General features: G+C 36.5%; 1 protein-coding gene across 2 annotated transcripts in view; it reads left to right on the top strand.

Moving 5' to 3' along the window:
• LOC121372586 (procathepsin L-like) overlaps positions 1 to 11166 on the top strand; it is a 28355-nt gene extending 17189 nt beyond the window's left edge. For both annotated transcript variants that reach the window (XM_041498990.1, XM_041498991.1), the window contains exons 7-9: positions 3755 to 3860; positions 4722 to 4833; positions 10956 to 11166. In XM_041498990.1, the coding sequence (XP_041354924.1) occupies positions 3755 to 3860; positions 4722 to 4821 (206 nt within the window). In that variant the 3' untranslated portion in view covers positions 4822 to 4833; positions 10956 to 11166. The remainder of the gene's footprint in view (positions 1 to 3754; positions 3861 to 4721; positions 4834 to 10955) is intronic.
• The last annotated feature ends 4359 nt before the right edge of the window (positions 11167 to 15525 follow it).

Raw genomic sequence — 15525 nt, 5'->3', positions numbered from 1 at the left:
TTTATTTTATTTTTTGTTCTTTCAAAAAACAACAACAAAAAAAAACCCAAACCTTTTACATTTCTTTTTTTTTTTACGTCAAACCAAACTGAAACATTTTTTTAAAAATAGAATAATGGGACGGACTATAGTTCTATAGCTCACAGAAGCTTATGTAGCTAAAATCAGATATTAATTTGCTGTCTAGTCTCGGTACTGAGGGGTATCGAGTTCATTTCTCAAGAAGAAGCAGGGTTTTTTTCAATACATTTCTTTGAGGGGTATTGAGTTCGTTTTCTAAAAAGAAACAGGGTTTTTTTAAAATAGTATACATGTGTATTTTTAAATACATTTTTATTTATTGAAAGTTTTGAAGCAGAACCCGTCTATTACAATACGAGCATCCTTTATAACCCTGCAGGCTTTGTATCTGAAAATAATTCGAGGATATGTAATAAAAACAAATATTTTGAAATTAGACATGTGCTCTGACGAATTTTAAACAACAGTTCTCTTACTAACATATTGTTTTGACAGACACTCTGGTTTGTCTAAAACGTCTTTACACTCATATTATAAATGTCCTTATTTACGCTTTAAAAGGTATCATGTTCTTTGTAAAATAAAGATTAATTGATTTGAATACACATATTTATTGTTTGTATTCCTTAAGATATCTATTGTGATTTTATTTTAGTCAGTATGTGGATGTAAGCTAATAAAGATACAGAGATTGTGTAATATTGCCCAATGAATGGTTCAATGCTACCCTGAATACCTGTCATATAATAAACTACTCAACCTTTGCTAGGGGTATACCAAATATATGTCATGGTGAGCAGTTTTGGCACATCTAAAATTTATGCAACAGGTGATCAATGAGACTATGTAGTTTGGATGGTCCATACGATTATACATGGCTGCAGTTAGATATTTCATCCAATAAATGCATTTACATAACATGTTGTCCCCAATATCCCAAGCGAAATTTGAGTAGTATATTTCAAATCATTTGCAGTATATTGTAGTGAAAACAAACGTCCATGCCTACATCCATCCGTCCATCGATTCGAGAGGGACTTGTGTGGATTAGCGAAATTGTGGTTGGGTTTTTCATTTATTTCTAAATTACAATCACAGGTTTCCCTAGAGACCGCTACACATGAATAATAGACACACATTGGGTTACATCGAGAGGCCTTAGTGGCGACACGTGAAGATTAGCATTAATGTGCAAATTTCTTCATCATCTTCATCAGTATTGGAATCAGCATCGGTATCATCATCGTCATCGTCTACTCCGTCCAAATATTCGCTGATCCAGTCTCACATCTCTGTTGGTAGAGGGGTAGACTGGGTTGTGTCCGAATTAAACAGAATGATGGAAATGCATGGTAAAAAGGCCTCAGGTTAGCACATTTTACCCGAATATCTCTTATAATTTTTGCCTGAATTTGAGGATTTGCTCAAGCAATGGGGCAGGGGGACAGCGGTTGCCTCGCCCCTAAACCCTTCCACCCCAACCCCCGTCTCGTACACTTAATGATCTTAAATGACCATTATATTGATCAGTGATATACATATATATATATATATATATATATATATATATATATATATATATATATATATATATATATATATATTTGGTAGTACAATTGTTGTTTTAATTCACACACTAAGAAGAGGTACAAATACTCACTTTAGGGCAGGCTTTCCACCAGAAAAAAATAACATTTGTGGGTACGTAATAAAAACAAACTAGACCCTAAGTACCCCTATGTAGCATCTTCCAATAAACAAAGAACACATAGTAGTCCTGCCAACAGGGCCACCTAAATAGTGGGGTATACAGGCAAGGTAACATTAGTTCACATGACTAGACTTATTCATTATGGTGTGAGGATCATGAAACCATCTGATGACACGTTCAAAACTGCGTGCATACTATTCAAACTGAAGGAACAATTACAGTTAATATTCCTCAGACAATTAATTATGGAGTTTCTTAATTGATCACCATATCAGTAAAGCCCAACTTGAGGTCACGAAGACTGTCCAAGTACACGTAGTGGGAGTATGGAGGAGTACAGAGGAGGTTACACATCCCAGTCTACAGGATGTAGGACCCACTAAGGTAAACAGTTCTACGAATTCATTTGTCTGCACCAATCATCAGGCCTGAACCAGTGAGTAGTGGCCACATATCCTCAGTGCTGGGTTGAATCCAGGGTTGATAGCTGATAAAATATAGCGCTGAAAGTAAAACCTATTCGGTCAATATGGTGGGCCATGAGTTGCAAATGTGTGTGTGTGTTGGGGGGGGGGGGGGGGGGGGGGGGGGGGGCATAGTCCATGTATATTGTGGGGTTTAAATTTTCTAGTGCTTGTGGAGCGGCATTAGAGTTGCACAAGGACATGTTGACCATAGTTATCTCAGTAGTCTGTGACAGTGGCGGAAGAGGCTGGGTTACCGCCGTATTCGGCTGTTCGGTTGGTCCATGATTGAGTTGATGATGGAGACCATGTCGTTAGTGATCATGCTATGCCACATATATTATTGCTGCAGGGCACAGAGCGTGGTCAACATCGGTATTATATTAGTGGTGCTGAAGGCCGACTAGTTGGTCTTTCAAACGGTTGAAATGGTAAAGAGTGTTCAGCACATGTCAGTATGTCGGAAAATAGTCCATGCTTTCTGGGGTTGGATGATCGCGGGTGTGGGGTGTGTGACGAATTCTTAATATACCTGTCTGATAGATGGAGAGGAGTTGAGTCCCAAGAATGAGTTTAGTGAGTTCACTACAGTGGAATACAGACAGACACAGAGATATCTAAGCCCGTCAAAGCGGATGCGGCAAACATCTCATGTTGATGGATCAGGAGGCCTACTTAAAAACATTGATTATGTATGGGCTAATGTTTAAACCCCTACCATTTAAGCTGTTTTAGAGGAAAGTAGAGTTCCTTGGTATAATAATTAATACAGACGGGATGGAAATGGGACCGGATATATAGCTTGTGAAAACAGCGAGGGTAATATTTCGACAGTTTTTACAAAGAAAATAACCCATTATTTGTGTGGGTTTTTTTTTTAATCTGGGTAAAATGTACACCAAATCATCTTACAAATATTATTTTCATGTTCTATGACCCCATGAACATAAGGTTTGACACAAAAAACCACATTTCTAGCTGGAACAGCTACTGAGTTATGAATGTTAAATTCTGAAATATACGCCATCTTGAAAAATGGCTGTCATTTTTTTTCGCACGCATGTTTGACGCTGTGGTTTCATGCTGACAACACCCCAATGATCATTTCTAGACATGGTGACAAATGTTACCTTTCCGTGACCACCTACTCAAAAACTAAGCCTCTTTTATGGCTCTGTTTGCAGGACTATAGTAAAAGAGAGAAGCTAACTGTAGCTTATGAACAAGGGAGTGTTCATTATATTTTACAGGATACCAAAATATCACACCCTACTAAGTGATTATGGGTTTGACATGGTTTGAAATTGGACACAGCATTTCATGTACTTTCATAAATTGTTCAACAGTAGTCCTATTACCATCATCTTTCTAAAAATTATAAAAATATATCCATTAATTTCCAAGTATTTAGGGTATGTAATTTTATCGTCCGTACCCTCTGGAAAAAAACCCTGCGGGGATGAAAGCCATAGTGAAAGCCGCTCATTAATGACAAGGTCTGAAAGTGGGAAATAAGGCACTGGCAACTGTGTTAATTAATGTTTAACTTTATTATCAGGAATTTATGATGACCCCCACTGCACTAGTTCTGATCTCAACCATGCCGTACTCGTGGTTGGCTACGGAAGAGTAAATCGCAGGGACTACTGGATCGTGAAAAACAGGTAAACCTTTCTATCTTTCTATGCCCTATTTCACAAAACATCGTAAGCCTAATTTTGCACGTAAACGTAAATCTACGACTAAACCACAATTCTTAAGACTATTATAGTACAACAAATATAGTTTGAAGTACACATATTTCTTCTTCTTCTTTTTTTTGTCTTTAAAATGCTCAATCTTCCGTAATGATGTAATTTTCTGCGTGAATTAGATGTCAAACACGTGTAAATGAATAACCTATATAACTGCAAGTTGCAGACATAAACTTACGATGTTTTGTGAAATAGGCCCCTGCTTCAGAATGAGCTAAGTGCCACCCGAAGAGGACATTATGTAGACCTCTTTTTGTATTCCCTATCATATATGTTGACAAAACAATTTTGGTAAACTGGCTTCTGGTGGTGGGTGTGGCAAATATGGGGGTCGAAATGCCCCCCCCAAAGCCCCCCCCCCCCCCAAAAAAAAAAAAAAAAACACATCGAATCCAATCGAAAATTTTATCTTTACTTCGAGCTTGGACATCGAACTAACAATACATTTCTCTACTTTCAGCTGAGACACCACACTAACAATACATTTCTCTACTTCCATCTGGCACACCACACTAACAATACATTTCTCTACTTCCAGCTGGCACACCACACTAACAATACATTTCTCTACTTCCAGATGGGACATCAAACTAACAATACATTTGTCTACTTCCAGCTGGGACACCACACTAACAATGCATTTCTCTACTTCCAGCTGGGACACCACACTAACAAACATTTCTCTACTTCCAGCTGGGACACCACACTAACAATACATTTTTCTACTTCCAGCTGGGACACCACACTAACAATGCATTTCTCTACTTCCAGCTGGGGCACCAACTGGGGAATGGAAGGTTATGTTTACATGTCTCGAAATAAGAACAACCAGTGTGGAATCGCAACCGATGCAACGTTCCCTATTGTGTAGACCACAGCTCACGTAAGTTATCTTACTCTCCAACCCCAAAGTTAGGCTTCCATACTCCCACCTCCAAGTTAGCCCCCACCTTCACCCCACCCCAACCCCTACCCCTTGCCCCTGTCTCATACGCTTAGGCTAAACAAAATTATTTATTTTTATTTGTTTCTTATAAAAAGAAGAATGAGAAACCAATATTAATAAAAGATCACTACTAATGGCTAGGCAAGTGCGACTAAAGAACAAAAGATGGTGGTCACAAAAATAATAAACACCGTTTCTCATCTTCAGGTTACTAAATTTTGGAATGACTAGTCAAAGATTGCAAATATGATAAAAGGGTATGTTTTCGTTGAGCAAATTAAAATTGAATTGTAAGATTTATGGATGCAGGGCAGCTAAATATTACACTGATATGGTATCAGTATGTTGATCTGTAGTCCTTTCCATCGGGGAAAGTCGTTTTCTCACTATTGTATTTAATACAAGTTATTTATTTCTGAGCTGATAGTTTTCTAAATTGCACACAAAAATAGTTGTTTTTTTTTATTATTATTATTTCCAAAACCCTTTTATTTTATTTCACTTACGTCAAATCAAACTGAAATTATTTACAAAAAAAAAAAAATGTTCATGTAGGCAGGGAAGGACTAGAGGTTGTTAACAATATCCGTCAAAATAAGTAATATGTTAGTTCTACGGTGTCACGAAATGATGTGGATTCAGACAATTGCAATCATGTTTTCACTAACATGATGGTGTTTAATTAAACTGTGACTGCATAATTTGTATGACAAAAGATTTGAATTGAACCACTAGGTGTGTTTTAGATGACCCTCGCGTATGACCGATATCATAGCTCTGTAAACGCCTGTAAATACGCGTCCAGTCCAGTACAAATACATTGGCAAACATTTTATACTTTTATAACTTGTTTTTCTATATTTAATATAGAACAGCTGCATACAACACATTCTCAAAATTAGCTTAATCCAAATTAAGCCCTATACACTGACTATCCATGCATGGAAACCAGATTTTGTTGTTTAATTGGGGCTCAAGTTGGCCCATGAATATCCGGTTTTGGGGTTTCACTGTATCGTGTAACTATAGGTCATGGTCCATGAGAACAGTAACAAATTAATAGATATACCCCATAGATTATTTAACAAGCACCACCTAAATTTATTTCTAGGCCTCAAAACCAAATCGGACATAACCAAATGCAGACATATGCGAAATTAGTTTAGTGTTGACTTCACAGAACACAACTTTCTTTACACTGAGACCGTTCCACAACGGCATAGAGGAAAACATATAAGAAAGTAATTACAGGACATAGAGAGATAGATAACTACTTTAACGTGCTCATATACCACTAGTGTTTCGAACACGCCCATCCAGAGTCCGACCTCCGATAAATTCGGTGGCCTGACTCCGGATGGGGGGGGGGGGGGGGGGGGGGGGGGTGTGTGATTGGTGTTGAAAATGGGCAGAATTTTGAAAATAGCAATTAGTATAAAAATTTATAGAATTAAAAAATAAATAAATAAAAAGTTACAAGGCAAAAATAAAAAGAATTGACTGCTCCGCCGAATATTTATATAATTTGGAGCATTTTAGAAGGACAGTCCAAAAATAAATCAGAGAAAGAAGAGAGGATCGGACTATTTAATAATATTAAAAAAAGAAAGTAATTTCGACATAAAATTTTGAACGAAGGTCTAAAAGTTTAAAGTCCGATCTATATCTCCACGTGAGTGGCTTCGTTAAGGCCGTTAGGGTGCACAGCCGGATCCGTCTGAAAGAGAGAGAGAGTATCAGACTAGGGTATAGTCCAGTCGTCATGGGTTGGTATAGTGGTGCGGACGGGCCCGACTCCGGAGGATACGAAATGTTATCAATATAAAACAAAGTAAAGTCAAGAAAAGAGTAGTAGGGGCCGACCCCGCATCCTATTTCTCCGTAGAGTGGGGCGGTCAGTCTTCCAGTGCTGCTAGGACAGGCTCGGGCATGTAGAGACTAAACGCAACAACCGTAGCGTTCTGCAGAATGGCCGTCATACGAGTCAGGGAAAAACAAGTCGACATAGTCAGCCGAAGAAATGACGTGGAGGCAAGAAATCTCGCTAAAAAGGAATCCAACCTAGTGGTGCAGACTGTCGAAACGAGAAGCGTTCCAGCGTTCAATCAGTTCCAATGGCCGCATACATCCCAGTAGAAAACTCCATTTCGCTGACAAAAACTAAACAAAATGGAGGATTCCCAAGTCGAGCACATGAAAGCACGTGTAGTATGCACACGCGAAACAAACACGTCTTATCGCGTCGAGCTCCAGACTGGGAATGTTTACAGGACAAGTTGATTTACAACAATATACTAGTATATACAACAGTGAATGCATTGCTTGATTCAGCTTTTGGTTATTAGTCGCCTTGAGTAACCGAGTTGTTAAGAAAAGAAAGAAATGTTTTATTTAACGACGCACTCAACACATTTTATTTACGATTATATGGCGTCAGACATATGGTTAAGGACCACACAGATTTTGAGAGGAAACCCGATGTCGCCACTACATGGGCTACTCTTTCCGATTAGCAGCAAGTGATCTTTTATTTGCGCTTCCCACAGGCAGGATAGCACAAACCATGGCCTTTGTTGAACCAGTTATGGATCACTGGTCGGTGCATTGAGCCTTGTGGAGCACTCACTTAAGGTTTGGAGTCGGTATCTGGATTAAAAATCCATGCCTCGACTGGGATCCGAACCCAGTACCTACCAGCATGTAGACCGATGGCCTAACCACTACACCACCGAGGCCTGTCCCGAGTTGTTAATTACACTAGATAACAGAGAATCTGGATAGGTCTTATGTAACGGTCGAAGTCTCGTATAACGGTAACTTGGTAATTACAAATAGAAAAGGGTTCGGGCTAAAACATTTCAAATGTGGCTAAAACAAAATTGAACTTTTAGCCAAATTGGCTAATAAAAACAAAAAGCTAGAGTGAGCCCAGCCCCCACCCCCATGTTTGGCCTACCACACCCCACTCACCACGTTAGGCCTATAACACACCACCCTCAGCTTTTTGCCTATATATAAAAAAATACAATCAAATTCTATTTACTAGTAATTTTTAAACAAAATTGAGGGGGAATCTTGAGAGTGTATCACACGCATTAACTAATAACGTCACAATTTTATGCGTAAACATTCACCACTCAGTTTACCCAGAATTATCTGAGGTCAAGCAACAAAAGAAACAAAGATGGCGGCCATGCTATATTTAGACACAAATTATTCGGAAACACCTTTTGTCGTCCAGTACAAGACTTTTTAAAAATATTATTCTAGAGTTAATTATGGAAATATTATGCGTGGGATTGATTAATTTATAGTTATTTATTACAAATAAATGTGAAAATAATAATATTGTAGTTTGAACTTTGACATAGGGCCTTTAAAATGTGTTTATGGCACTGTAGTATTCACGAAAAATTAAGTAAAGAACAAAATAAGAGAAAAAAAGGAAGAAATCAGGTTGCAAAAATATGAAAATCCATTTTCTTATGGTAAAAAACATTTGAGGGCAGCCATTGAGCAAGACGGTGGGCACATAAACACCTTTTCAAGTAAACAAAAGTAGATTTTAAAAATCATTTAGCTGTTGGCATCGCATGTCTTTCTACTTACAATTTTGAATAGGTGATAGGGAAAGAAAAAAAGTGTTTGATTTTACAAAATATCGGTTTTTTGTACAATGTTGCTCTATGTTTGTTAATGTTCCTGGAATTTAACGCACGTTGTGGCACGTTGTGCGACAATTGCAGGAAATCGGCATGAAATGGTCACATGTTGGCGAATGCACGTAAAACTCGGGGAAAAAGATTGGGGTAGTGATGGGTATTTAGCTGAAAACTGGCCCAGAAGTGGAAGACCTCGCATAACAATGGATTCCATACAGAATGAGAACATTAACGTGCTGCCATGGCCATCAAGCTCGCCAGATCTCGACCCCATTGAACATCTATGGGACGGACTGGATAGACGTGTACGCCAGCGTGACCCGGAGCCTCGCACGCTTTCGCAACTGTCACATGCACTACAGGAAGAATGGGCTAGGATTCCACGTGCCAGGATCCAGAGACTCATTCATTCTATGCCAAGGAGATGTCGCGCAGTGATTGCTGCTGCTGGTGGCCACACATGAACGATTTCAGCGCCCTCGTGCGACGCTGTTTGGTGACGAAAACTCCTCCACTGCCGTCATTCCATAGCAAGAACATTGTCACATACTCATGTCAAAATTTAATAACGAATATATGTCACTTTGTATTAAAGAGATAATTCAATGAATATTTCGCCTATGCGTTTCTTTTTTGACATAGTGTGTATGTGTGTGTGTATATATATATATATATATATATATATAATATATATATATATATATATATACACACATATATATATATATATATATATATATATATATATATATATATATATATATAAAATAAAGAAGTTCAGACAGGGCCGTCAGAGCTGGGGGGGGGGGGGTTAAAGCTTTTTTCTAGGTTGTTTTTTTGCATATACATGTAGCATGGGTCCATGGTGATTCGAGGTACTTAATAATTGTATTAGTATATTTTAATAATGCTTTGTGATTTTATTATAATAATTAGTTTAAGAAAAAAATTAATTGTTACTTGAACCAACAATGCAGAAAAATCTACATGTTTGATACAATTAAAAATACACACGTTTACAATCGGCTTACCCACGCTCAATGAACGAAAAAACGTAACTCTAGAGTCGTGCTATTTACTATTTTCAAGTATAGAAGCACAAAACGTCATAAGAACATAATATAAAAGTATTTCATTAGAGATTAGTTACAGCTGTCCAGGCGCGTGTGCAGGGATTTTAGACTGAGGGGGCACAAAACCTTCAAAGAAACAAAACGCTTGCCGCGAAACACAGAAGTAATCATTGCAGTGCTGTGTTCAGCGACGACGGTCAACGCGAAAATTCACGATTTAATTATTCAGATCCAAGAGTAATGAGTTTCAACTTATCTAAATAATAGTTCTTGGGTTATACAACTCAATCAGAGCCACTGATCACTGTCTGAGAATAGGTCGACACTAATTTTGCTATTCAGATGCCAAAACATCGCGTCTAAAGCTATCTAAATAATTATTTAAAAAAACTAAACAAAAAAACATTCCTAGGTTATAACTATGCAAAATGGTAAACAAATTATTGTTTTAAAATGCCTAATTTTGGCAATTCAAGTACCAAGAAATCACGTTTAACGCCAACCAATTTTAAAATGTTCACGGAGGAACATCCCCCCCTCCGGACCTCTTAGGCATCCCAGACCCTGTCAAGAACATGTATTTAAAGCCATTCAATTTTAAACTTTTCCCAGTGGAGAATGACCCCGGACCACCCTAGACGGGACCCTGGATGGGTGTTGTTTTTTCGGTATTGACCCATTTAGTGTTGTATATTGTAGATAATGAATTAAAAAAACAAAAATTAAAGTTTAAAAAGGCATTTGAAATGCCAAATGATATACTACATGCATAATAACGTCTTTTATCATGCAACCTTGCTTCCTGTGACCCGATAACCCTTACATGATAATTCTAAGTGTTATTATATCACTGTCTGATAACACATACGTTTCTAGCATGATAACCTTGACGTTTCTTTGTTTTATTACGTCACATGGAAATGAATTCTGCACATGACACTGATTTAGCAGGTTAGTAGGAAATGAGTTTCTGTGCATCGACGACAGTCACTTTTCGTACCCTTGTTTTGGCTTCGTACACAATAAATATAACATATCCAACGGTACATTTTTTGATATGATATATTTGACAAAAGGTACTTTATTATTTATTTATTTTTTGATCTTTTAAAATTTAAACTTAATATTTTGCCCAGAATTTTGAAAAATAAAATGAAAACTGAGCGTCGTCTGCTCGTTATAAAATTTTGACAGGGGTCAAGGTTAGTAGACTAGTTTTTAATATAACATGAAAGATCGCCTGTTACACCGTTATCTAAACTTCGCCAAATGTCCATGATATCAAACTGCATTAACCTGATATTTTATATTTATTTACTTTCAGATTTGTTCCTTGTGTCTCTGTGATACATTGAAGTCATCATTCCATTTCCTGCGTGTAAATCTAATAGAGATGAAAATAATCAACAAGTGAAAATGTCCTACTAATCTGTTATTGTGATTTTCTTATATTGTCTGTCAAACAGTAGACGGTTATTATCAGACAAAGTTCCAAATTCATGTTTTTTCTTTCAAAAATAAAAAATCTTATTTTTGTTTAAATTATTGGATGAATATGTTAGTGTTAGCAGCGCACTTTTCTTTAATGAATGAACTAAAACCTAGGTCACCCGCTCATTTTGTCAGAAAGAAAGAAAGAAATGTTTTATTTAACGACGCACTCAACACATTTTATTGACGGTTATATGGCGTCAGACATATGGTTAAGGACCACACAGATTTTGAGAGGAAACTAATAACAAAACATACTTCATCAAAACTTTTTATTCATAAGTTTTTAAAGGTTTTTTTTTAGAAGTTTAGTTTCTTGTTTGTTTTTCTAATAGTTTTAAATAATAAATGAATTTAAAGTGACATTTAAAAACCCCAAACACTTTCAAAATGAATATTTTTATGAGAGCAATCTTGAGGTAGTTTCAATGTAGAACAAACTGTTCAGCGTTGATTAAAGTATTTCTTTTGAAACGTGGTAAAATAAAATAAAATTTGTAGTGCACATGAATGATTTTACTCCCTGTTACAGTACTGACTTACACGTTACGGTACTGACATCCTTTACGGGACGCTGGGATAAAGATCTATATACATGTTCACTGTACATACCCCGTCTGAATCTCCCTATTGTCAGGACCAGTTCCTCTCCTTGGAACAAAAAAATTGCCATATTTAATACATTAGACTCCGTACTACTAATGGGCGACTTTAACTTCAGAACAGGTCCTTAAACAAACCTTTACCAGATCACACCGAAGACGATTCAAATGACTTTTTACCACTACCTACCAATTGCAGTGCATACTTGGTGTCTCACACAAGACATTCCCAGGATACTACTATACACAACAACCATGGTAAAGTACTCGGTGAGCTGTGCATATCAACAGGTATAAGAATAATAAACGAAAGATTTCATGGTGACTACTAAGGCAAATTAACTTGTTTCACTCACCAAGGAGCTAGCACTGTTGACTACATATTATGCCCTTAAAACTTCATGAATACAACTTTAAGTCTAAATGTTAACTATCTCACTTACTACTCCATACATTGCCCAATCTCTTTGCTGGTTCGGTACCAATATGAACCAAAAATAACTAGTCGCAACCGTAACCCGTTGCCATTAAAATACAAAATCACCTAAAACAACTACAAAGAATATATTAATAACGAACTATAATAACATACAAAACTTCATGTGCAGCGATATCGACTCCACAGATAAAGAAATATCTGAAGCTGTTGCATTGTTTACCGCCATGTTACACACTGCTGCTTCACATCACCTATAATGAGAAAACAACTAAAGAAAAAAGGAAAAAAGGAGTCCAATACAACCCAATATTAATATCCTAACAAAGAATTTCAAGGCTTTGGCCAAATCACTATCCGAGAACCCTTGCAACAAACCAGGAACAAACTAATGTCTACCAAAAAATGACTAAATCGACTAAGGAAACAATCAAACAGTCTTTATATAATAAACTAGAAGAAGTCCATAATAACGACCCTAAACAGTGTTGGCAACTAATAAATGATCTATTAGACAGGCATAGAGATGACATAACTATCAGCCCTAAATTGGAAGAATAATATTTCAACCATTTTAAAGAAATCTCTTTCGACTCTTTGAAAAAAACAGATGTGCCTGCCCAAGAGTTAATTTCAGAATTGCAACAACGCGAAAAGGATATTATACATAATACATTCCTAGACAGCCATATCACAACCAAAAGCATCTTAAATGCCCTTAACTAACTCAAAAACAATAAAACTAAAATATGGTAAAGACATAATTTTCCCTCTACTCGCCAAACTCTTTAACATACTATATGTCGGGGTTATATCTGACAGAATGGTCCAGTGGTTATAGCATACCCTTGCATAAGAAAGGCACAACATCCGATCCAAACGACTAGAGAGGAATAACAATTACCAGTTGTCTTGGGAAAACTGTCCTCATCCATCCTTAATAATCGCTTAACGTCATATAGTGAAAACAAATTACTCAAAGACAATCAATCAGTCTTTAGAAAAGACGGAAGGGCATCGGATAATCTCTTGAAAACTGTTGTCAATAAATACCTTCACATACCTAACAAAAACCTTAACCTCTACTTTATTGACTTCAGCAAAGTCTTTGATAATGTGTGGAGAGATGGCATTTTACTCAAACTATACCGACAGAGGTTTGGTGGTAAATTCTACAACATGATTAGGAACATGAAATTGCACTAAATTACAATAACGGATTAACATCCACATGCACTTCTGACAAAGGAGTTAGACAAGGGGATAATCTTAGCCCATCCCTTTTTAACATTTTTCTTGATGACCTCTCATTTTCACCACCAACATGTGACTCCATTCATGTACATAACGAAAATATTTCTCACTTGCTGACGATCTTTTGCTTGTCTCACAGTCCACTTTTAAAATTCTTTAAATACTCTGAATGAGTTTTGATCAACATGGTATCTTACTATAAACATTGAGAAATCAAACGTTATGACCATAACAAAACAAACCCACACACTAAAACAAAACTTGATAGCAAATTCTATTGCGAGGATAACGAACTAAATCCAACACAAGCATATACGTATCTTGGATGCACCGTAAACTCCCCGAGGACAGTTTATACTAAAACGTATACAGTAAAGCTTTAAAAGCTCTCTTCAAAACCAATAGCAGTTTTCTGGACAGCTCATCACCTCCAATAATCTACAACAAATTATTCGATACCCTTGTAAAACTAATTGTTTTATATAACTGTGAAATATGGAGAGCCGATTTCATTGGAATGATAAAGAAACATGATTACAACAAATTATTCGATACCCTTGTAATACTAATTGTTTTATATAACTGTGAAATATGGAGAGCCGATTTCATTGGAATGATAAAGAAACATGATTACAACAAATTATTCGATACCCTTGTAATACTAATTGTTTTATATAACTGTGAAATATGGAGAGCCGATTTCATTGGAATGATAAAAAAAACATGATTGCAGCAAATTCTTTGATACAATGGAAAACGAACCCTTCGAAAAACTTCATAATACATTTTGCAAATTCACACTCCAGATGGGGAAAAAATCTATAAATATCGCTTGCAAAAGTGAACTTCGTAGGTACCCGTTAATGGTGGATATTCATAAAATTATGATTAAGTACTGGGCATATTTAAAAAATCTATGTGAATCCAGAAAAAACCCCAACTTATCGATGCTGTAAAATGCAGCAAAGGGTTAGACGCCAAAAAAAAACAAGCTGGCACAACTATTTCAACATAATGTGTGACAAAAATGGGATTGATACTTCTCTGCTTAAGCCCATGGCCACAAACTGCATACATTTCAAAAATCATATCTCATCACAGTTACAAAGTCCCCAACAGTACTATAAGCACAAAATAACTACATCAAAGTCCCCAACAGTACTATAAGCACAAAATAACTATATCAAAGTCCCCAACAGTACTATAAGCACAAAATAACTACATCAAAGAAACTACTTTACTATAGCCTTATTGACCGCCCCTACAAACGTGCAACATACCTTGACAACATAAAAAATGCAAAGTTCCAACAAGCCATAACAAAAACAAGAATATGTGCACACCGACTTGAAATTGAAATTGGTAGGTACAAAAATGTTGAGCAACACAAATGGATATACAAAATCTGCAATTCTGGTGTTGAAGACGAATTACACTTTTTAATAAAATGTCGAGGCCTTACACAACGCAGAAATATACTATATAAAAAAACTACACCAACTAAACCCAACATTTACTCAGTTAACACACTGAGAAACTATTCTTTCTACTTCTCTGCCCAACACATCTTGCCCCAGTCTTCTACTTTCAGTTGCTAGAACTCCTACCTAATGACACTGTCTCTTGTTAAATAGTGTTACTAGTATATAAATTATAACACTGTCTCTTGTTAAATAGTGTTACTAGTATATAAATTATAAGTGTGCTAGAATATTGTAACCATTATAACATATCTTGTTTTTCTTTTCTTTCTGTTGATATCATTGCTCATGTCTGTATAATTCATATACGGAAATAAATGATTGTTCACTGATTGAAATGCTGTTTTTCTTAAAGAAAACTGAATTGCAATACTATGCAAATTAATTCCTGAACCAAACATTAACAAAATAAGTAAACTAAAATTGGTATTAAGCAGTTCCGTTAGTTTAAAAATATTTTAACGCTCTTCCCCCAATACCCATCCGCCGAAACCATGGCTACCTATACAATATAGGGCGATCCGTGAAAATATTTACCTGATATACATACATTCACAGTTAACTAGGGCGGGCCGTATCCCAGTGGTAAAGCGATCATCTCGTGCGCAGTCGTCCTATGGTCGATTCCCG

This window comes from Gigantopelta aegis, chromosome 4, assembly GCF_016097555.1.
Source record: "Gigantopelta aegis isolate Gae_Host chromosome 4, Gae_host_genome, whole genome shotgun sequence".
Classification (NCBI taxonomy): domain Eukaryota; kingdom Metazoa; phylum Mollusca; class Gastropoda; order Neomphalida; family Peltospiridae; genus Gigantopelta; species Gigantopelta aegis.
Note: the sequence above shows the minus strand (reverse complement) of the source record. Positions and strands in the feature narration are given on the sequence as shown.